This window comes from Phalacrocorax carbo, chromosome 6 (genome assembly GCF_963921805.1).
Source record: "Phalacrocorax carbo chromosome 6, bPhaCar2.1, whole genome shotgun sequence".
Lineage (NCBI taxonomy): Eukaryota > Metazoa > Chordata > Aves > Suliformes > Phalacrocoracidae > Phalacrocorax > Phalacrocorax carbo.
Window position 1 is genome coordinate 35,412,495 of NC_087518.1, and position 23,126 is coordinate 35,435,620.

Consider the following 23,126-nt stretch of genomic DNA (forward strand, 5'->3'; position numbering starts at 1 on the left):
ACATGAGAAGGCCTGATGTGAGGAAGGCTGTGAGTACAGGGGTGTGTGTGAGGAGGGCTGCGAGTACACCCTGCGCGTGTGTGTAAAGAGAGCTGCGTGTACAGACAGATGTGCGTGTAAGGAGGGCTGTGTGCGAGCACAGGTGGTGGTTGAGCATGTGTGTCGGGCTGTACGTGAGGACAGGCCGCGTGTGTGTGTGTGTGTGTGTGAGGAGGGCTATCCGCGCCGGGACAGGCGAGGTGGGTGCGTGAGGAAGGCAGAGCCTGTGTGGCGACGGGCGGGCTGTGCGAGGACAGGCGGGGTGTGGGTCTGTCCGTCTGTCTGTCTGCGCGGGTGGCGTGTGAGGAGAGGCGCTGCCCGCCGGCAGGCCCCCTTCCCTTCCCTTCCCTTCCCTTCCCTTCCCTTCCCTTCCCTTCCCTTCCCTTCCCTTCCCTTCCCTTCCCTTCCCTTCCCTTCCCTTCCCTTCCCTTCCCTTCCCTCCCCTCCCCTCCCCTCCCCTCCCCTCGGCCGCAGGCCACGGAGCGCCGCCCTCACAGGCTGGGCGGCGGGGCCGGCTCCTTCCTCCTCCTCCTTCTCCTCCTCCTCCTCCTCTTTCCCCTCCTCCTCCTCTTTCCCCTCCTCCTCCCTCCCGCCGCCGCCGGGCCCCTCTCCGCCCGGGCCTGCCGCCCCCGGCCCGCCGCCGCCCCGCCCTTCGTCTCCCTCCCTCCGTCTCCCTCCCTTCTCTTCGGCCGGGCGGCAGCCGGCGCGGCCCCTTTAATTCCCCCGCTCCCCTCCCCCGCCCGGCCGCCCCAGCCTCCATTTTCCAACGGATCCGGCACCTGGAGGCGGCGGCGGGAGCGGCCCGTGCCCCGCACCCGGCCCCGTCCCGGGCATGGCCGCCAACATGTACCGGGTGGGAGGTAAGCGCCCCCCCCACACACACCCGGGGTCCCGGCCCCGCCGCGCCTCCCGCCCGCCCCTCGCTCCCTCCCGCGTGTAGCGGCGCCGCGGGGGCCCGGCGGGCCGCGGCGGCGGGGCAGGCCCGGCCCGGGGCGGCGCGGCGGGAGGCCGGTGTTCGGGCTGGGGGCCGGAGGGGGTCCGCGGGGCGGGAGCGGGGCAGTGGCCTGGCTGAGCGTGTGGGGAGGGGGCGGGGGGCGTGGGGTTACACGAGGTGAGCCGGAGCGGGTCGTGAGGGCGAGGAGCGGTGTGGTGCGGCTGGGTTCCGTGGGGCGGAGGGGGGAGGGTGAGGGGTGAGGAGCGGCCCTACGGGGCCGCAGGGTGCGGGGGGCAGGTCAGGGCCCGGGGCGTGCTGTGGGGCCGGGGCAAGGCCCGGAGGCCGGAGCGGGGAGGCGGTGGGGCAGTAGGGCCGGGATGGGGCCCGGGGCGGAGGGGATGGCGGGTGGCCGCTTAGGTGGGGGTCATGCGAGGTAGTAGGGGTGGGGACCGAGGAGGAGTTGCGGAGATAAGGAGCACAAAGATGGGCAGAGACCGCTGGTGGATGGGGGACGACGACGACTCGCGTGAGGCACGTCCTGCTGGTCCTGGCCTCCCCTTCTACTCTTGCTGTTTTGTTGTATGCTTTCCCATTAGTCTTCTATTCAGGGTTGCGCTCCTGTCTGATTGCCCTTTGTTTTGACTCACGTGAAGAGAAAGGAGAGGCAACGGGGTTTGGGACTGCATTTTATAGAATATAAACTGAGGGTGGTCTGGCATGAATTTGTGCTCGGCCATTTTCCTTCATAAAAGCTGCTCTGTGGAGCTTCCTTCTCCCCAGGACTGTAGGATGTGCGGAAACGTTTTTGTGGGGTTCCCCCCCTTTTCAAAATGTCCTGCTTCTTGCGGAGTTCTGTAAAACAGGAGTAAAGTAAACAAGGGAGAAAACACAGCGAAGGTGGCCAAGCCATCCTGTCTGGCTTCTCTCCATCAACAACTACTTTCCACTCTTTCCGCTTTTCTGGCCTACCCTTGCTTGGTGCTCTGAAAAATGTCACTTCTTTTGTCACGCTTTTACTGTTTTTCTGGTTACACTTGGTTTCACAGAGGGATAAGGTGTGCCTCTTGGCTGTCCCGGCTTAGTTTCTTGAGTTGCTACAAGCTGATACCGTGTCTCTAGCATTATGTTAGTTTGGAGATGCTGAGTAGAAAGATGAAGGGCAAGATGAGTTGTGGAAATTTACAGCTCGGTTCCTGGTGTGACTTGCAAAGGGAGTTGCTTCCTGGAAATTACTATTTGGCATTTAACGTTATAGGTGCCAGTCTTGTGTGGAATGTCATCTCTCGGATTTTGTATGGCAAAATCTGTACTGTGCACCCCACGGGTGGTGGGAGGGGACCTTTGGGGATCTCTAGGCAGACCTCCTGCCAGAAGTTGTCCTATTAGAGCAGGCTGCTCGGGGCTCTGACCAGCCCAGTCCTGAGTATCTCCAAGGATGGCAATGCCACACTTACTTTGGGCCCTATGCAGTGTTTGACCACGCTTATGTCAAATGTTTGTTTCTGTGTGCCCAGTTGGATTTCCTCATGTTCCAGCTGGTGTCTCTTGTCCCTCATCACTTGTCCTATCCCTGCGTATCTCTGAGAAGAGCCTGGCCCTGTCTGCACAACACCTCCCGCTCCATAGTTGTAGACAGCAGTAACGCCTTCCCTGAGCCTTCTCCTTCCCAGGCTAGCCTAACCAACCTCTTGCTGCCTTTCTTTGCACATCCCGTGCTCCTGCACTGAGCACCTCGGTGGCCTCTGCTCCTTCCTGTGTGTCACTTGTACTGGGGGAGCCCAGGTTGGACTCGGGTCTCCAAATGGTCTTATGAGTGCTTAGGAGAGGGGCAGGATCCATCCCCTCACCCTGATGACTGCACTCCCGCCAATGCGGTAATGCTGGCCACCCTTGCTGCAAGGGTGTGCTTCTGGCTCCTGGGCAATTTGTTGTTCTACCAGGTGCCTTCCTGCAGAGATGCTTTGCCAACAGCCTGTACCACTTCAGGGAGTTATCCTGCCCCAGATGGGGACCTTTGCTCTTGCTGTAGTTGAACTTCCTGAGGTTTTTGTCAACCCATTTTCCAGCTTGTTGAAGTCTGAATACCAGCCCTGCCCTCCAGCACATGGTATGCTTTTCCCAAGTCCCCAGACTTTTAGAGAGCGTACTGTAGTCCCTATCCAGGTCATTAAAAAACTTCGAAGCAGGGCTGGCATGCTAATAGTAACCAGCAGCCAGGTGAAGATTGTAACTGTGGTCACAGTCCTTTGAGCCTGGTGTTCCAGACAGTTTTCCTCCCATCTTTATTGTCCAGTTATCTAGGCCACACCTCAGCACTTTGGTGCCAAGGATGCCATGGGAGACCTTAGCATGGCCTTTGACATGAAATCAAGGTGTCCAACACCCCCTGCTCTCCCCGCAGCTGTAGAGCCAGTCTTTTTGTCCTAGAAGGGGGTGTCAGGTTAGTCAGGCATGATTTGCCTTTGGTATATCCATTTTGGCTGGTCTTGGTCCTTCCTGTGCTTGGAAATGGTGTCCAGGATTTGCTCCATAACCTTTCTGGGCAGAGGGCAAGGCAGCTGGCTGATAGGCAAGGTTATAGTGCTCCGTTATTGTACATATGGATGAAGTCTTGATTTGACATATTACCAAGATCAACATATGGATGGATGCAGCTGTTTCTGTATGAGTGCTCTGTTCAGCCTGAGCCGGAGGAGTTTGTATTATTGAATTGTTTCTGACCTCTGGTGCTGGTTATCTCCCACTAATGGTTTTGTGCACTGAAGTTGAGTGTGAACTCCAGGGCAGGATTAAATCCTGAATGGGATTTGTGCATAGTCATTTCATATACTTCTCACTGGAAGACAAACATTCAGCAGATAATCTGTTGTTTTTCTTGTGGCTGCCGAATTGCGTTGTGTGAACTCCAGACCTAACAGCTGTCAAAAGCAGCTTGTTCGCTATAGATCAGTGGTGCTCCTGGAAGTATATGTAGACTTAGAATGGACGGTGATTGCTTTTGGCCTAATCATGAAATGCTGTGAAGTTTTGTTTTCAGAAACCAGTAGGTAGATTGCACTTCTCTGACAAAGGCTGACTTTAAGTGCATAGTTGAGAGCTCTTCCAGAGGACGCGAAGCATCTTGCTCTTTTAACGTTGCCATACAGTAGTTCCAGTATAGAGGTGCTGAGGAGCCTGTGCTATGGGGTCGAAAGCAGCATGCAGGCCTTCTCCTCAATGCTGTGTAGCAGAATGAGCAAGATGGGGGGAGTTAGGAGCTGTCACTTGAAGGGTTATAATTCTCTGGGGGTAGGCTGGCTGACTGGTGGCGTCGAGTTGCTTAGAAAAAGCAACTGGTTCTCCTGGTTCCTGCAAAGTTCCTCCTGGTACATTTCTGATGGTGGGCTGTCAGTTGCCAATATGAATGGGACTCTAGTAAGCTAGCACAGTTCCCAGGGAATGTAAAACTTTTTAAATGTGTAGGGAAGATGCCAGGGTATCCAATTCCAAAATGAATTATGGGATCTTGTGCTCCAGAAGGAAGTCCTGGAATTGCCTGACTCCAGTGTAGCAGAGGTGGAGATTTTCTTAATAGCTGCCGTACAGCCACGAAATAAATGGCAGCATGATGAGAGTTGGCTGCTTTTGCTTGGAAGGGGTCATGGTGGGCTGGCCTGCCGCTTCATGGAGCGGACTGGCAGCCTGCACGATCACAGACCGTATGGGAATGCTGGATAAACACCAGATCTGAGAAGCTTGGGACCCCTGAGCTGGAATTTGGGGCCTCTGATGAAAAAAATGCATGCGGGAGAGAGATGTTCATTGTTCTAGCTAGTGCCAGGCTCTGCTTTCAGGAGAATGCTGTGTCAGCTGCCTGGAAGAGAACAGGTCATCTAGATATCAAGAGACTTTCCAATAGCTATTCTGTCTCCACCTTCTTAGGGAGAGTCTAACTGTAGTACGATGATTATTTTTTTGGTGGCAGTAATTGATTGAGCCCCACTGCAGGTTTATACCCCTGTGGCATTCCCTTGATGCAGTGGAACAATGATTTTTGCATTTCCATCTTGCACTGGTTTGAGGAACTAAAATTTTCCACCTTATCTCCTCCTTACCCTTTGTTTTTTCCTGGATTATTTTTAATCTGCATCAGCTACCCGATCTGGTTCACTGTGGGACTGTGTGAACAGCTGAATGGGCTCAGTGGGAGGGCTGGGAACAAGGGGATGGGGAAAGAAAGAAGCGGAAGGATGGAGGAAGAACTACTGAAGCCAACACTTTTGCTGAGACAAATGTCAGTTTATGCTTTTAGATGAAAAGCTTTTTTATATCTTCCTGACTTTTAAGAGTTACTGTCTTGTTTGGGAGCGTAATGGGCTACAAAATTATCACTGCTTTTGAGTCTGTGGTACATTTAAGGTGTGCTTAAATGGCATTGGAAGACACAATCACAGGTCAGTCAAATGCATACGTGCTAGCTGTACCTCACACATTTAAAGTAAGTGAAATGATGACCCTGTGGCGCCTGGCCTGGGCACCTGAGGTTCCCAGCAGCTTTATTCCAGTGTGCTAGAGACTGAAACACCACAACTTACTTGGTGGTGTAATTCTCGCTCCCTAGATCAGACGTGGTATTGGTGTGCCTGTCTGTGCTGCAGTCATGCTTCTCATCTCAGCATAGCCATCCCCAAAGTTTTTAGGAATGGCAGCATAACGTCATCTCTCTGTTATTATCAGGTGTTACTAATGTGTATCTGGGGACTGTGCTGTGACTTGCACCCCATCCTGTTACTTACCCCTGTTTGGCATCCAGGCTCTTCTGGCGGTGTATGACTCTTGACATCCATACTGCTGCTGAGAGCTGCGAGCAGATTGGTGCATTGGTCCTCCTGACATCACAATGATGTCAATAACTTTCTGTGCCTTTCCTGGTAAGGAACCAAGGTACAGAGGTATTGAGGAAACTTGCACAGAAACATTGAGTCTGGATCTGGAGCATCTAATTCAGATAATTTAACTACAGGTGCATGCGTAAACCCCCTCCTGTCCCCTTACTTTGTTGTCCATGTGTACATACTTTGGGTTGCAGGAGTTACTGTGGTTTGTTTGGGCTTTTTTTTTTTCCTTATTAATTTCTAGCTGAAGTGGAGTGTTTGAAGGTAACTTGAGCTGAGAGTGGGTTTAGTAGAGAGAGGTATTAAATAACCAGTAAAGATAATAAAAATGAGAGTGAGTTCTTGCAACTTACTAACAGGGTTCTGCAGTCATTGGCCCTAATAAATATATGACAGCTTCTAGCTTATCACCTTTCAGCAACAGCCAGGCAGTGGGTTTCTTCATCTTTTCCTTTCATTGTTTCTAGTTATACAAGAGTTTATCTTCTTGTGTTTTACGGTCTTCCTTTCCTTCCCCCTCTCCCCCATATCGGACTGCTTCAGTGTTCCTTAGCCTTTAATTGAGAAGTGTCACATGGTGGGGAGTGTGTTGTCAGCCAGCTTAGGTGTGTTTGGGGGCTAGACCTATACCAATTGTGTCGATAGGTGCTCCGTGGATTTCCAATAGCTGTAAAACTGTTTGCAGCTGGCAAAATGGAGTGAAGGCAGTAAGCTTGCTTCTGCCAAGGTGGGGGGGAATCTGGCTTCCCCCTTCCTCATCCCCAGCAGGCTGGTGCTCACCTGCTGCCTCTTCCCGTTTTTCTTGGCTGCCTCTTTGGCCAGGCTGGTGTTGCTGGCCTGTTAGAAAGTCAGCACAGCAACAGGGAGGGTTTTCTGTTGGGTTAGTGAGGTTAAGCAGTTCCCGGGCTGGTGGGTGGGGAGCTGGGGCCTGCTGGGAGGGCTGGGTGGGGGGATGCAGCCGTCCAGCAGTGCTTTGGAGGGCAGCCGAGCCGTACCTCGACAGTGCCCTGGTGGTGTTCTTGGCAGCTGTTGGAGCCCATTGGTCTTGTTTGTGTGTTTTGCCTTTCAGTGATGGTGATTAAAAGATACTTGATAAGAATTGTGGAAAAGGGACTTTTAAACTCTTTAAGCATCTCCTTTTGTTTAACTACTGAGATTTTGGGTGAATGTAAGAGATTTTCCTTTCACTTGCATCTAGCTGTTGTTTTTCAAGCAACTTTTGATATTTAAACATCCTAACTTTAAATAAAGAGTGCTTAATCTCTCCCCAGTAGGACAAAAAGAGAATAAGGTGGTTGCTGTTACTGTTTTTACTTCAGTTTATGAACTCTCTCTGGGCTGTTTGGGGTTGCTTGAAAGCATAAGTATGAACTGTTGGAGTTTGCTGCCTTGTAGTTTTGCCCATCTTCTGGCAACAAGCGATCTGTTAGGTCAGTGTTACTTCTGCAACCAGTAAGGAGTTTTTACGCTGTATCTTATTGTTTTGCAAGATCATTATTTTTTTAAATCCCCAAACAGGTAACTGACCAAGCCCTTCAGCTGCTTTGCCTGAGTTTCCCTGTGAGGTTTAGATAACCGGAACTGTCAGGAAAGGTGCTCTTGTAAGATATTATGGTTCTGGGTCTTTAGTATCTCGGAGCTTACTACTGTAGAGCTCAAATACAAAGAGGCCCTGCTTCAAAGTGTTTTTTAAAGTCTGGTATGATTCCTCCTCTCCTCTTCACTTGTAAAACCAAATTTGGTCTGTTGGACTGTCTGTTGTTAACAAGAACTAATGAGTTTCTGCTGTAATTATTTAATGCGTAAGAAAGCATTTCAGTAGAGAAAGACATTGAGGAATTTTTCACATTAATAAAGACAACCTTCTTTGTTATGGCACAGTTCAAAGGGGGTTGAACCACTGGTGCTTAGATGAATAATTTAATTTATTATCCATTGCAGGTGGCAAGTTTCTCATGTCCGGTAGGATATAGGATACAGCTGTTTCTGGAGGTTAATACATTGTGAGGTCCTCAGAGTTAGTGCTGGATATTCAAACATAACAAAATTTAATCTTTCACTATATCAGGCAACCTTTTTACGTTCATATATTTCACAAACTTTCTTTAAATAAACAGTAAAGCCTAAGAGGAATTTAAGGAAGAAAACTTCAGAAAATGCCTTGTCCTCTGACCCCCACGCTCGCTGTTCCTGCAGTTCTTGCACACCAGTCTTTTTTGGAAGATTCTTAGTGGATTAAACATGATTTGATGCCTGAAGACGCGTGAAAACCATTCTTAACTCAGCGAAGAATTCAGCCTGTGTACTTCTGATTTACTTGTTTGCTTCTCAAAAAAGCCTTGAAATTTCAGCTTGACCTCCATGAAAAATGTTTGTGTTTACTTACAAGCTCTGATGGTTGGAGGAGACCTAGGCCTGGCTAAACAGAGGAGTCCCCTCAAGCAAAGCTCCTGATCCATATCTTGGGTGATCAGTTTACTGCCACTGTGGGGGCTTGTCCTTTGCCTACATCTCCGTTGCCTCTGGGATGTGAGCTCGAGTAGTGTGTCTTGTGAGAAATGTGAAGACTTCCTCAATTTGTTATCCCCTTAAGCCATAAGGGAAGGCTTAAGTCTTGAAGAATGAGGTTTTCTTCATGGTCTTGTGCAGAATTAAACATCTGTTTGTTTTTGGTGTATGACTCCTAACTAAACCTCAGTTTCTGCTTGCTGAAGTAAGTGAGGCAGCAGATGAATCACTTTCAGGGGAAGAACCTATGAAGTACCGGTGATGCTTTCAGGCTGTGTAGCCCAGCCCAGAAGGAACCATGCGCATGGTCTCCTTTTCCAGCATTTTGGCTGGCTCATCTTTAGGAAGGAGGAGTGTTCATGAGATAATTTTTACTTGACATTGATCAATGAAGAAAAGCGAAGAAGTTAGTTGGCAGACTTAAAGTGAGTTTGCAAGTGAAAGAAAAAAATTTAGACTTCTCCAGTCTTTTACACGTGTGTTACTTGCAAGCTGTTTAGTCTTCATGGTGCCTGGGATTTCACAGCTCTGGTTCTGTGCATTGCCAGATCACCAATTGTGAACTGTGTCAGATGTGGCCCATGGTAACGGTTCTGTTAAATTGCACATGATGTGCTCTGGTTAATTCAGGGACTTCATGCCTTTATGCAAGATGTAGAAGCACAGACGATACTTGACCAAGCATAAAGTTAGTGTGGTGTGAGCAGATGATTCCTGATTTAGCACAGAGCTTGTCCGTACAGAGTTAAGTTGTCAACATCTGAGCAAATCTGAACCAACCAAGTGAGACAGTTTCTGTGGATGTTTCTTTTGGTAGCAGTGTCGATTTAAGCAGTGTCTGCTCGCAGACATTTGTTACTGTCCTCACGTTACTTCCCTAGCTGGGCTTATGCAGCTCAGCGTGCCTCTGCAGCAAAGCAGGTCAGGGAATTGGTTTAGTTGGGAGACAATTTTTTTGACCCGCGTGAGTTCTTAATCAGGTTTACCACGTGCGTGCTTGCCTCTTCCCATCCTAGGAGAAGCTGTCACAACTTGAGGGGGTGGTATGAGAGGGTGGGGGATGAATCAGCTTCACTGGCACTCTTGTTTGAAGAAACATCTGCAAAACTATGGCAGGAGTTTATACTGCGTCCATGTTTCACATTGTGAAGCCATGATGGTTTTGGTCTGGCACCGAAACTCCTACTCCTGGACTTAATATACTGTCATACCATGGCCCAAGCAGTTAATTCACGTTGATTAACTGAAGTCAAGCATTGCTCTTAAACAAACAAACCAACCCAAACAAAAAACCACAACTTTTTTTGTTGGTGGTTTGTTTCTTGAGGGTGATACCAAACTTGATGTCTGAGTACTTCAGAGCTTCTTGTTTTGCAACTCTTGAGATACTTACAGGGAACATGAAGCTGATTTCTTGTCATCTTCTGTGCTGCCTAAACATCTTCTGGAAAATCATTGATAAGGACAGATAAGAAAAACATTAGAATTGCAATGGAGCAGGCTGTTCCCTTGGCTGCTAGAGATGATGATTGTTAAGGTGCAGTTTGAGGATACTCCTGTCCCATGTCATGTGTGTCCCCCAAATACTCCCCCATGATTTAAGGAGTTCTCTTCTTACTAGTTTTTCCATCTGCTCAAATGTTTCTCTGGCTCTTCTGTAAATCAGACTGTCCTGGTTTCCCTTACAACCTGCTTCTGGGGAAAGGTTTTCCTTTTTTTAAGCATGGATTATTTCCATGGGCATGTTCATGGTGTTGCCCCACAAAGAGTTGTAGTGGCACAGCTGAAATTATGTAGGCTCACAACTTTGCTACTGCAGAAAATGTTTGTATGGCTGCATCCTTGGGAATTGAAGTGGCAGAGGAGGTAATACAGAACAGGCTTTGTGTCCAGAGGACTTCGAATCATACTTGGATATCTCATGTAAAGCAGAGAATAAGAAAGTGGTTCTCCAGGAATATTTGGTGCAGGCTTGTCCTGCAGGAAGCTGGAGGGAGTTGACTTAGTGAACCTAAAGGGTCAGTGCCACATGCAAATATGCCTCAGTTATAGCTGGGATATTGGGAGTGGATTAATTGAAATGCATTTCCTTGTACCAGCATGTAATTGATTTCTAGCAGCAGAATAGCTTCTTTATCCTCAGGGTAGTACTTAGGAAACTTAATTTTATTTCCAGGATTCTTAAAAATTCTCTTTTCAAGTCTTGTTTGTACAGTCTCCTCTCCCTACCTTACCTTTAAGCTGGCATCCCTAGTAGCAGTTACTTTAGCATGGCATAGTTCTTATCTAAGAAGAGTGACCCATGAAGTACAGCTGACACCCATAACCCCTTTTGCACAAATACCAGCAGATTGCTGTCCTTTTTTTTTTTTTCCACAGATCATCTGCAACTGAAAGTGGCCAACAGTGCTGTGAGGAACAGAAATAAGGATGTTGACTTTATATAAAATTCGTGTTCTTTCTTCCGTGAGGTGGTGGTTCTTCTTCTGCTCCCACTCCTTTGTAATTTTGCACTTTTACTGGGAAAGGTACTGTATGTATGAACTCTGTGCCTTGCCTAGAGCTGGGATCTTGAGCCTCTAGATTGTTGCTGCTAGACAGAATACCTGCCTTCTTCCCTGACAGAGAGGGTAAACATTTGGGAACATGCTTGGTCATAATGAATCAGAAGTTAATCAAGCCTTGAACAACACTGACAATAGAGGTGTTGGGGGGGTGCATAAGAGAGCAAGCACTTTTGATAATTCCCCCAAACGCTGCGAATCTCCAGTGATTTGCTTTAAAACCTAGTCTATTAATTGTTTCTGAAGTGGGAACCATTTCATATTTCTAATTGTCTGTCTTACCTTTCTCGCTTTCTCTCATAGTTTTAGTATCTATGATTTTAAGATAGGGAACAGTGATCAGACCTTAATTATCTTTGAGACTTCTGTCCCTCTGTGAAATGTTTTAAATCAAAGAGGTCAGGAGTTATTAGGGAAGAACTAATGCATGGATAAAGCAGTTGCATAAACCTTGTTTCCTTAAGAATCAGGCAAAAAAATTATATGAGGCAGCTGGACAGGAATTTTTCTCCTCTTTTGACATAATAGAAAACAAAGAACAGAAGACCTTTGGGAAGTTCCAAATCCCTTAATGTTTCAGAGTTTAAACTGGATCAAGCAATTGTCAGTTTGTCCAAGCAGGTTGCATGTCATTAACTTAAATAGGGTTTTTTTTTCCTCCAGAAAGGTAGAGAATGTTTCTTAGCTTGAGTAGAGTTGTGTGATAGTTAGTTGAGTTTTTGTTTGTAACCATTACAGGTCCTCCAGAGGTTTGGGTTTTGGATTTATTTGGGTTTTTTTGGTAGTATTTCTTACTACATGAGAAGAGCTTACAGTGTTAAAAGTTTATATCAGGTTTTTTTTATTAGGTCTGTGCGTAATCTGTAGTCATGTCACATGAACCTTGCCATGAATTACATCTACTTTAGGGTTATAGTTTGGGGAATATTGAACCTGGAATTTTAGAGACAAGTCAGAAGAAGTGATATGTAGGTTTCATCTCAAAATAGCAAGTGATTTTGACTGTCCCTTTGTAGATACAAGTTCTGCACATTTGGAAGAAAATGTAACGTGAACATTTCATTTATTGTATGAAGGTGTAGATAATCCTTGTTTCTTGTGCGTTTTACAGCTTGGGGAATTTTTAAGATGAGGACAAAAGCCTATTTCTGCTTACTTGTGTTCATGGCTTTGATCACATTCTCCAGAGGAACTCACCTTTAGGAATAAGAGTTTAGCCATTAGGAAAAGAGATGAATTAACAAACTCAAGACAATCAACTGCCTGTTTCTTACAAGCATGCTGGCTCTGAGTTAAAGTATGATATTGAAGTATGACAAAATAAGGTATTGGTATTTGCACTGATTATCAGCTTCTACCCATTTTCGTACAGGTGTGTGTTTCACGGGGACTTGGCAAAATGTACATGGATTTCTCATTTGTATATATCAGTTTGCCACTTTTTTCCCTTCTCACTGCCGGGGCCCGGAATAGCATCTTGTTCTATGTTTTATTATTGAAAATAAGAGTAGAAGCTGGTATGAAACTGAGAACATGGACTTCTGCCATGTGTTTTGAATACGTGAGGCTGAACTTCCTTTAGTACAAAGCATACTTGAGTAGTGCTTCTGCATGCTTTTGTGTGTGTGTTAGATGCATGCTTGGAATTTGATTGTCATCATAGAGGCTTTAGTTTATTAAATGAAACTGAGTTGTCCTTTCCTCGCACGTATCTGGAATCTTCTACTTTACAGCTCCAGGGTTCTTTCAAGACATGTTGGTTTTTATGGAGAAGGGGTGGAAGGGGAAAGTTGAGCTGAACATACTGCGTATCCTTGTATATGCACATCTATAAATACTTTTTTAGAGGTTTTACCGTATATTATGAGTTGATAGAATCTGGAGAGGCTGTATGCTTGCTTACCACTAAAGTGCTTGGTACATGGGTGTTACGATGATATATTTGTTTTTTAGTATCTAGGCTGTTGTCTTCCCAGTACATCCCTATAGGCTCAGGATTGTATAGACACCCTTGTTATGCTGTCTGCGTGCCCTCCAGGATGGTAAAAGCAACTTTCCATTGTAAGGGCTGGTCTCATAGTAGGAAAAAACATTTCACAGATTCCCAGGTTGGAAGGGACCTCAGGGATCATCTAGTCCAACCTTTCTAGGAAGAGCACAGTCTAGACAAGATGGCCCAGCACCCTGTCCAGCAGAGTCTTGAAAGTGTCTGAGTCAACCACTTCCCTGGGGAGATTATTCCAATGGTTGACTGTTCTCACTGTGAAAAATTTTCCTCTGGTGTGCAATCAGAATCTCCCCGAGAGATTACAAAACAGCAAGATTTTTCTATACATGTAATTTCAGCATGCAATTAACTAGGCATAACCACTATTTTGGAGGGAGTGTGCTCATATAGCCCCCTGGGTAGGCCAACTCTCAATATCTGCTGAACCTGGAAAACTATGGGAGGTAGCAGAGGAGTCATGCTGAGAAACTATCAAGTGAAGAATATTAACTGCCAGGCTGAAGTAGGAAATCATAAAGGGAAGGGTAGGGCTGCAACAGTTCCTTTAAGAGTGTTTTCTGGCTCCAGCCTGAGAAGCTGCAAGTATATCGGGAGAATTTGGCTGTGGATCACTTTGCTTGTGCGTGGAGCCATCCCACCCTCATTGAATGGAGTTTGCGACGTCTGTAGACCTGATGGTGACCTAAAACATTTGCCTGACTGCCAGAGGCTGCTGGGTCCTGTGACAGGTAGCTCTTGAGGATGGCAGCCTGCCTTGATGAAGGAAGCCTTGTCTGTTTTTACCCAACTTGGGACTGTTTTCACTGTGTGTTTAGAGACAGGGTAGTCACTGTTCTGGGTGGACATGCACACACTGAGTTGAGCCATCATTGCTAATTTATATCTAGGAAGTTTACTGCAGGCTTTGGGCTTAAGGAAGTGGTGCAGTGGTGTGTTAATGTTGATCCATTGGTGAAAACCAGCCTTTCTGCTTTAGCAGTGAGAACTCTTTGCTTAGGTAATTTTTCCCTGTTTTGTTGTGGCTAAGCCTTTTCATTGAGACCAAGCAGCTAGTCTCAGGGGGCATATGGTGTGAGCAGTGGATTCTTCTCACCAGCATGGTCTGTACTGGGACGTGTATCTCAGTTAAAGCTTTCAGTCAAGGGTTATTTATTTTGATCTCTATCCTCTTGAGCCTTTTGCTCAGAAGAGCAAAGTTAGCTTGATTTAACTGGGGTACCTCAACCTATCCTCACTAAATTTAGTGATGCTTTCCTGATAATTGTATGGAGTGGAGATTTCTGCAGATGGTGCTTGCTTTTGCCATGTCCCTCACTAAATGACTGTAGGTATTTCAGATGCCTGTGTGCTTGGGTTTTTGCTCCGTTTCCACTCCTTTTTTAAGGAGTTGAGGGGTAGTAGTGGTATTGCCTGTAGTGGTGCAGCAAGCTGAGGACAAGGCAGCAAGTGTCCTGTGTGTGCAGTAACCACAAATACTGCTGTCCAGTAAATATGAATTGAACTTGTGCTGATAGTATATCTTTAATACCGTTGTTAATCTGTGAAGGACATTAATTGTAAATAGCTGGTTCCCCTGTACTGCTAGGTGTCTTGGACCTCATAATTCTTTTAGCAACAGAAACAAGTGTTTCAGTTCTGCATTTCTGGGAATGAAAACATTGTGCTGGTAAGGCTTTCTCTGTTGAAACTTTGTCTGTTCTGTAACTAAACATTTCATCAGGTGACAGGTGCTGTGAGTGATGCTGTTTTTTGAACAGCCAGAAGGCAATGGTACCTGGGCTTTGCCAGGTGAGTTTGCTTGACTTGTATGCTGAAAGCAGCATTAGCCTCTCCAGCCTCCTCTCTCATGAGAACGTAGACCAGGAAGGATTGTATTATCCAAAATGTGAAGTGATGGACAGTTTCAGGACCAAGCTGCTGAATAATTTGAAAACCAGAGCTTACTGCAAGAAACTGGCCCACAATTGAGTTGGAAGTCCAGAGATTGAGGAGGCATATATTTCCCATAAGATAAGTCATAAAGCAAGCAGGTCATCATAAGTTTACACGCTCTCTTGATGCTCATCTTTAATTTCAGGCAGGAGCTTTGTGAATTGGGCACGGGTGGTATTTGTGACTGTGAAGTTACTTTTTATCGCATGTCTGGAAATGCATGTTGTACCCAACAGTGGCAGTGAGTCTGGGAAGAGGAAGGCTTCAGCCTCCCTCATGACCTGAGTACATCTGTAGGCTAATGCAGTAAGTAGCGTGTAAGACTTTCTGGAAGTAAGGTAGGGACTATTCAGAGATGTCAGTTCTCAAAGAGTGCTTGTAGCTTGAAAGGCAAACGTAAGTTCGGAAGGATAAAAATACTTTTGGGCATTTTTGCAACTTGATCACCTAAAAGCCTCTAAGGTTATTAGGTAGCTCTAATCTTATAAATATATGACCTCTAGGCAGTGTGTGTTCTTTCTTTTGCAGTACCCCCTCCTGATTTTCTTTTCCATGGACTGATGTAGACTTAATCAACAGCTGACATAAAGAGGGCAGAGGGGGAAGCTATTTTGCAGTAATGTCTTTAAAAGTATACAACAGCAGAAAGAAAGTCTATGTTTACTGCTAATTGAGGACAATTATTTTACTGCTGTTGTGGGAAATTTCCATCTTCTGTGACCTGTAGGCTGTCATTCTAGTTTTAGGTGTTGTACTGTTGCAAGCGTGCTTGTCTCTGTGTTACAGCAGTTCAGTACGTGTAGGTTTCTAGTAAGTTGTGTATATTCTCAGCTTCAGAAAAAAATGTTACAGGATAGAGAAGCTTTTTGGGTATATTAATGTATGTGGGTACTCCTGCTCCATAACAGTACAGGGAAGAGGAAGGAATAAATTTTGAGTTTGTGTCAGAAGGTGGTGGTATGCATGATGGTCTTTAATGTCTTGTGGTACAGCCACACTCCTCAGTCATTGCTTTAGCCTGATCATCGGGAATTCTTTAATGTGCACAAGTGATGCCGTTAATTATGACTGTAATGTGGATGCATGGCTGATTAATTCAGAGATTGTGAGTTTAAGCTGCAAGCTGTTCTGAAGGTATGGGATTGAGTCTCCAACCTTTGTTCACGCAGTTGGGTGGTAAGGGGTGAGCTTTGTGTGTTTATGGTGGTTGCTGTTGGTAAGGAGATGTCCTGTGCCTGTGGGGTGCAGAGCAGATAGGCTAGTCCTTTTCTTCAGTTGTGTAGATAGGAAAGCCAATAAATTAGCAAGGACAGTGAGTCTGTTGTGTTTGAAGAGTCTGACTTGTTTTGCTTGCTATCAGGCTCTACTTTTCTGTCCCTAAACTTTTTGTTTTAGTATACTCTTTCCTTCCTGTTCTGTGGTAGAGGCTGAGATGCATATCTTCCTGTTGTGTAGAGGTTTGTTAATTTTGTCTCTTTCCCCATCCTCTGTTTCAGCACAGGGCACAGAGACTCTGGCTGTTGTGCACGTACAGGATGTCTCCCATTGACACCTGGATTGTTGGGAGCCTGTAGAAAGTTTCTGTTATCCAATGTGTGTGAACGTGTGTCCTGAAAGCAAACTGGGAATAGTATTAGTTGGGTAGGCAGTATGAGAAGGATGCACTTTCACAGCATAGGAGAAAGCTGGAGATGGCGGGCAAGGGGCAAGGAGATGTTTTGGAGTGTAGGGGTCAATGGAGCATGGTGCTCTACCTCCTTTAAACCCAGTGTGTGTAGGAAACCAGCCTTCACGGGTTTTGTGGCTTATAGGACAATTCCAGAGGAGTGCTCTCACCTGCTAAAGCATTGGTTTGGAAAGTAGTTTCTTGAACTTAAAATTTCCATTATACGTGTGGAACAGTGAGTAACTCAAGCATTTCTCTGTGCAGGATAGCATTTTAATTTTAGTTTAAGTATTTAAAATTCCTATGAAAATGCAAATTACTCCCCTCTGATCTGCTCACATTTTGTTTTATGTGATTTGCAGTGCACTCTGCATTACTTGGCAGAGAGGAAGAAACCCTTTTCCAGGTAATTTGAGTAATGGGAAATAGGTCTCCATTAGTTGCATAGCTACTGGTGAAATGCTTAACATAGTTGTGGGATTAGTCTAAAACATGGATGAGATGTACCGGGCTGTGCATTTGTGATGTGATTAAGTCATCAAGCACTGGTCTAAATATGCACCTCTACGCTGTGTTATGTGTCAGCTCTTGACGCATCCGGTGGGACAGCTTGGGTTCTGCCTTTCTGCCAGTGATGTGCAGTTGGCTGTTTTGTGTGAGGTTTGTTTGCAGTTACGGGTCACAGAGTGTGGGTTTGGGGATGTTACTGCTGCCGAGCAAAGCAGTGTTTTGGGGGTTTTATTATTCAAAACTGTTGATATCACTGTGAGCTGTTCTTTGGTAAACCATTCATCTGTGATAAACTTTTCTTAAATCCATGCCAGGTTTTACAATCAATAAACTGTAGTTACATGAAAAATTGGGCTAATGTTCACTTGAGGTAGAAAACCTGTCTGTGAGAATATGTGCACACAAAAAACCTGTTAGAAAAATTATGTGAACTATGAAGATTTGTAATGATCACCTGAAACCTGTGGAATTAAAAATAAGTTTATATTTTCAAGGCAGAGATTGACATTTCCTTTAGTTTTCATTTTCAGTCACAGTGTTAACAAATGTAAGATTTTTGCATTGGCCTCAGCCAAAGTACCTAAAGTGAGGGGTAGCTGGTTGTCTTAGGAGTAATGAGAGGGGTGGAGGGAAGGAACTTGTCCTTTCTTCAGGTGATGGAGCCTTAAGGTGAGAGGTGGCCAGTGAGCTTGGACACACCTGGAAACTTCTACATCCTCCACCACAGCACCCTTGTAGAGCATGGGTAGTTCTGCTGTGGGAGAAAAGGTTTTTCTTTACTCTGCTGATCTTTAAATTGCTTAATGCCTGTCATTGTTATTTCAGTCAGCAGTTGTTATAGCTGAAACTGCCAATTTTCTGGTTTTGTGACTTCTGGTAGAGTTGGTGATAGTATTGTTGAGCCTGTTGTTTCCCCTTTGGTATGCCGCACAGAGCGGGTGCTTGGGAGTGGAAATTTAGGATCTGGTTACTTGGGTGTTTTAATAATTTCTGGGAACTTTGTTTTTTTTACAAACCAGATGTCCAGTCTGAATTCCTTAGATGAGGTGATTCTTCAGTCTAAAGCCTGCAGGGGAGTGACATTTGAGAGGAACCGACTCTTGCAGTCAGGAAGAAAGTTTTGGTGTCGCTCAGATGCATATTACTGTGTGTGAAGATAGCTGACGATCAGTCTGAGAGGTCTGGAGCACAGAATGCACAAAAATATGAGAAATTGAATGTAGTATTTCTATGCTGTGTTAGCCCTGGTTACGCTATGTATGGTTAGGTTGCCCAAGATGCGCACTGTTTGAGTATTGGCATCGCAACCTTGTCACTCATCACTCATCAACTAAGACTGTGTTGAGACTATATTGTCAATGTGACTTTGCGACTTTGGAAAAACAAGACCTTGGGAAATTTCTGCTCTTTGAGTTGTAACCTCTGGACTTCTTGACTTGTGACCACTCTCCCAGGGTAGCTCAGCCTTGTTGAAGGGACATGAGGGCACTTGAGCTGTGTGTAGTTAGTGAGGGCTGCGTGTCCTGCTGGGTCACTTGCCCAGCGCTTGCTGCTGTGCTTGTGTGTCTCCCGCAGCAAGTAGTTTGGTCTGTTAACTCCAGGGAGATTTACAGATAACATGAGCTGTAAGCCATAGCCTGAAAAAATCTGTCTCTGGGGCTTGAGTAGTGTTACATGGGGATTTGGAAGGGCTGCCATAGGATGTGATAGGCAAATGCTCTGGTGTCTCCCTGGCCACCCTGGATGGAGATAAGAGGGGAATCGTTAACCCTCATGGTGCAGCTTTTGAGGAGCAGAGACCCTGGGGGGTGTCTTCCTTCCTCTGGGCTGGGGAGGAGGCAACAGTATCTCTGATATTGATTGCCCTTTTAATGAGCGTTTCAGGGAGATGGAGGCTAACAGTTTCAGTAGTTGCCCCTATTTACAAAAGGCTAGCACCACTAAACACCCATTCAGTGGTGGAGCATCATGCTAATGTGTTCTCTGCGGGTTACCTTAGTTGTGCCCAAGGGCTATGGGCATTTTGCTCCAAATGCAAATGAACTGGGAAATCTGGAGGGAAATCACCTTAAATTTAGTAGATAGTCTTGGAAGGAAGGAATTGTTTCTAGATCTGCATGCAAGGTCAGCACCAGAGGGTGGGTGGCTGCCTGCAGTAGCGAGGTGAATTCAGCCTTCTTTTTGCCTCACTTAAGACTTCGGGTCTGGCTTCTGGAGTATTGGGAGATAAAGGCCAAGCCCATTCAAGACTCTTGAGCTTCTGTTTCCTTAGCTGTAAAAAGGAGTTTTTAAACTTGGAGCTCAGTAATACCGAATTATTCATATGGCACTCCTTGATGCTTCTCTGATTTTTTTTTTAAGGCACTACCCTGGGTAAAGAACTAATTTTCTTCCTGTAACTTAAGATGTTTATCCTACTTGGAAATATGGGCACCACTGACCTGTTTGGCTTACTGTATGGGGTTTTGTTGAGCATATTCTAGGATAATACAGGTGTAAAAGACCAGGAAGTAGAGGAAATGATAAAAGAGAAAGAATGAATCTATTTCTATTCTAAGTAAATGGGCAATATGTTGAAGCTGTGCTGGAGGGGAAGAGAAAAGATCACTGGTGAAAAAGATTGCTGGTGAAAGTAGCTGGATTTTGATAAGAAAGAAGAGGAAGCAAATAAAGAAAACAGTGTGATCAAAGTGGAAATAATCTGATCTGAGAGAGAAAGAAGGTCATATGCTTTGCTTTCCAGGCTGACAGTAGAGCTCATTTTTTTTTTTATTTAGAGTGAGTGTATGGCCTTCAGATTGCACTAATATATGTTCCTTATACTGACATGGATTTTGTATTTCCTTGCTTAAAATCCTGGATTTAGTAGGAACATTTGAAATACTGCTTCCGCCAAGAAATTAATTTGGTATGGTGTCTTTAACAGGTATACATGTGAGGTTTTGATTAGATTTTTAGCAGTTCATCTTTTAAATTCTTTTTCTTTTTGCCAGATTATGTCTACTTCGAAAATTCTTCAAGTAACCCATATTTGATACGAAGAATAGAAGAGCTCAACAAGGTAAACAAATTCTTCTGTCAAGACTTGGAAGTTAATTGAATTTATGATCTGTTTGATTTGAATAAAATCAAAAGAATTCTTTAGCAGTTCTCTGGTAATTAGAAGTTTAAAAATACTTCTGTCCTCATAATTTTCTGGAATGCTTTAAGACCTGCTAGATTATTCTCCTTTGGTATGAAAGGACGGAACATAAAGGTAGGTCATTCTCAAGGTGATTATGCCCACCTGTAGGGCAGGAAATTTCTGCAGTTCTTCAATTCAGTGCCAAGATCTTGTGATATGAAGATAATATAACAGTTTGCCTAGAGGATGGAGAGCTTTGTAATTTGATCATTCCTGGGGGAGACTCTTGCTCAGCCAGAAGGTTTGGAGCTATTATCTGCTTCCTTAGACTTTGTCTTTGCTGGTTGTCCTTTGGGCCAGTGTATTATTTAATCTGCCAAATTTCCCTTTCATTGGATCTAAAAGGGAAGCATGATAGCTTGTATGTGGGAAGCCAGCTGAAGTCCTCGATGCTGAAATTTTATCTAGTTAAGGAGGGAAGAGTATTCTGAAGCCATTACTGTGTCCTAAACACGCCTCTTTCTCAGGTTTAATACCAGCGTGTCTTTTGTAATGTTGCTGTTTTGGATTTGAATTTAAATTAACTGACTAAAACTAGGTCTTTTTCTTTAGTGGTGGAAAAACATGTCTTTCTAAAGCAGTTACTTGGAAGAGAAAATTTATCAGTATAATGACAAATAAAGAATCTGAAGGCCTAGGACATCCTTGTAACACCTTCTTTTTAGTGGAGGTGCTTTGCAGAAATACTTTGTCTTCCATTAAGGACACAAGAGTGAGTTCCTAATATATTCCCAGTGGGTCCATAGGTGAGGTATCAATAGCTGTATTCCATCAGTTACAGGGTGCAGATTTGTTGATCACTTCATAGGAAAGTGTTGTTTTCCCCTCTTTTCCCTCCTGATTCTTCCCCCCTATGAAAAAAGAACTTTCAGCCTGGGTCTCTCATCTTACTGCAACTTTTGTTCGAGCTGTCATTTCTCTGACCTACTCTTTGAAATGGGTCTTTCAGGTTGAAATGAATCATGTGTCTAGCATTGCCTTTTTTTTTTCCACTGGGTGTAAATGAAGCCTGGGCAATTAAAAGAAGTAGATGGTTTTACATTGTAGCTGTCTGTGTTTTAACAAGATGGCTCCTGCCTTTGTATTTTTGTTCCTCAAAATTTAAAAGTTCTGAATTATTTAACAGAAAAGGATAGAAATTTTGCAGCCTCTGTACCAAAAACTGGTCGGCTGCAAGGGGGAATATTTATGCATGTAGGTATTGTCTGATATTTTTTTACTTCGTGTTAGGAAAACTAGTATTATAAAAGATGAAACTTTTTTCCTCCATTCACATCTTATCAACAAGCGTGTATATCAGTTTTTATTTTGTTCCCTTGTGGACAGACTGCTGGTCCACTACCTTTTCTGCAGACTTTCCGGAGGGGAGTTTCCATCTTAGTCTTCTAGTTTCTTAAACTGTGTGCCATTATTATGGTTTTCAAGGATGCTTCAGTAGTAGGATACAACTCTCCTCTTCAGTTGCGCTTTCATTATTTGTTTGTTTATTTTAGAGACAGTAGATTGGCTGGGGCTGGTAGAAACCAGTAGGTGTATTTCCCCTAGAGTTTGTTTAAAGCCAGTTTCACAATTTGGCAGATACCGTCTTAAAAGAGATTAATCACCTGCATAATTTTAAAAGTTTTAAGAAAAAAAATCCCAAACCTTTCAAAAATCAAGACTTTTTGTATGTTGTCACTGGTGTGGAGTTTATTGCCTGGTGCAGCTTCCTTGATTCTCCTTTTAGAATGATTTTGTTAGCTCACCAGTGCTGTCAGAGAAGGAAAACCTTGTGTGATTTCTTTTGTGAAAGCAATAATGGCTGGGTTTGTTCTTGTTTTCCTACTGTCCTACAGAGTTTGGAGAACAGCCTAAACCTGAACTCTGTTATATTTCACAGTTATTTTTATTAGGATTTTAAAGATGCTTTTGAATTCTGCTAAATGTAGGCATCACCTGAAAAGTAGCAAGTGTGTTTTCTCACCCCTTTAAGCATCTGTAACTGCTAGAAATGGTGATCCCACAGAAACAACTGGGAGGGAAGGGCCAAACTCTGTTTCCCTGCAGTGGCATGGACCACACCAGAGTTTGTTAGATTGTGTGTGTGCAGCTGGAGGATGCTAAAAGGTGATGCTAAGTAGCTCTTGTGCAAAATTCCAAATTACGAAGTTTTCTAGTTTGGTGTGTGCAGTTCCATTCTTGATTTGTGCTCATTTTTTTTCTTTTTTCCTGTTTCAGACTGCCAATGGAAACGTGGAAGCAAAGGTGGTGTGCTTCTACAGAAGAAGAGACATATCAAGTACACTTATTGTATTGGCAGACAAACATGCAAGTAAGCTTGTTTGTGTTCAAATTGCTTCTACGCAAAAATGCCAAACTTGGATAAAACTTCCATATTGCAGTTCCAAATATCAATATTATGATTTTTAAATGTCCTTTTCCTGTACCTATCTTCAGCAAATTGCATTACTTCTTTGGCTGACCCCCCTCCCAGCCCCCACTTCTCTCTCCTCCCCCACCCCCCTACCCCATCATTTGATGTATGGCTTGGTATCCCATGGTAGGGACAGGATAGAAGGTTTCAGATAGGGCTGAATAAAGGCATCTTATTGCTTCATAGAAGTTACTTGCCCTTATCCCCAAAATTAAGACATTCTTCTTGCTGTCTCATATATCACTTCTCATGAATGATTCTGTTTGGTTAAAAGGTTAAAAAAAAACAAACCTCAAACTTTCTTTTATTCAAATAGTCTGATCATAGGAAACCAACTTGAAACATGGCCAGCTTGAACATGGCTAACAGGAATTCTCTTTACATTTCAATATTAGCAATGTTTTTCTCAGTGGCAGCTTTTTTCTGAATATGCTCAGTAAATACATTTTAAAAGCACTGAATCTTAGGACATCGTATCACTATTTTGAATACGC

The 23,126-nt window shown here is 44.6% G+C and overlaps 1 protein-coding gene across 3 annotated transcripts in view; it reads left to right on the forward strand.

The window, feature by feature from the left end:
- The first annotated feature begins 535 nt into the window (after nt 1-535).
- The window catches only part of MTA1 (metastasis associated 1), an 89,611-nt gene continuing 67,020 nt past the window's right edge, over nt 536-23,126 (forward strand). For 2 of the 3 annotated variants that reach the window (XM_064454697.1, XM_064454698.1), the window contains exons 1-3: nt 536-899; nt 20,029-20,096; nt 22,437-22,530. In XM_064454697.1, coding sequence (XP_064310767.1) covers nt 872-899; nt 20,029-20,096; nt 22,437-22,530 — 190 coding nt within the window. In that variant the 5' untranslated portion in view covers nt 536-871. The remainder of the gene's footprint in view (nt 900-20,028; nt 20,097-22,436; nt 22,531-23,126) is intronic. The other variant, XM_064454696.1, reaches the window with a different exon arrangement.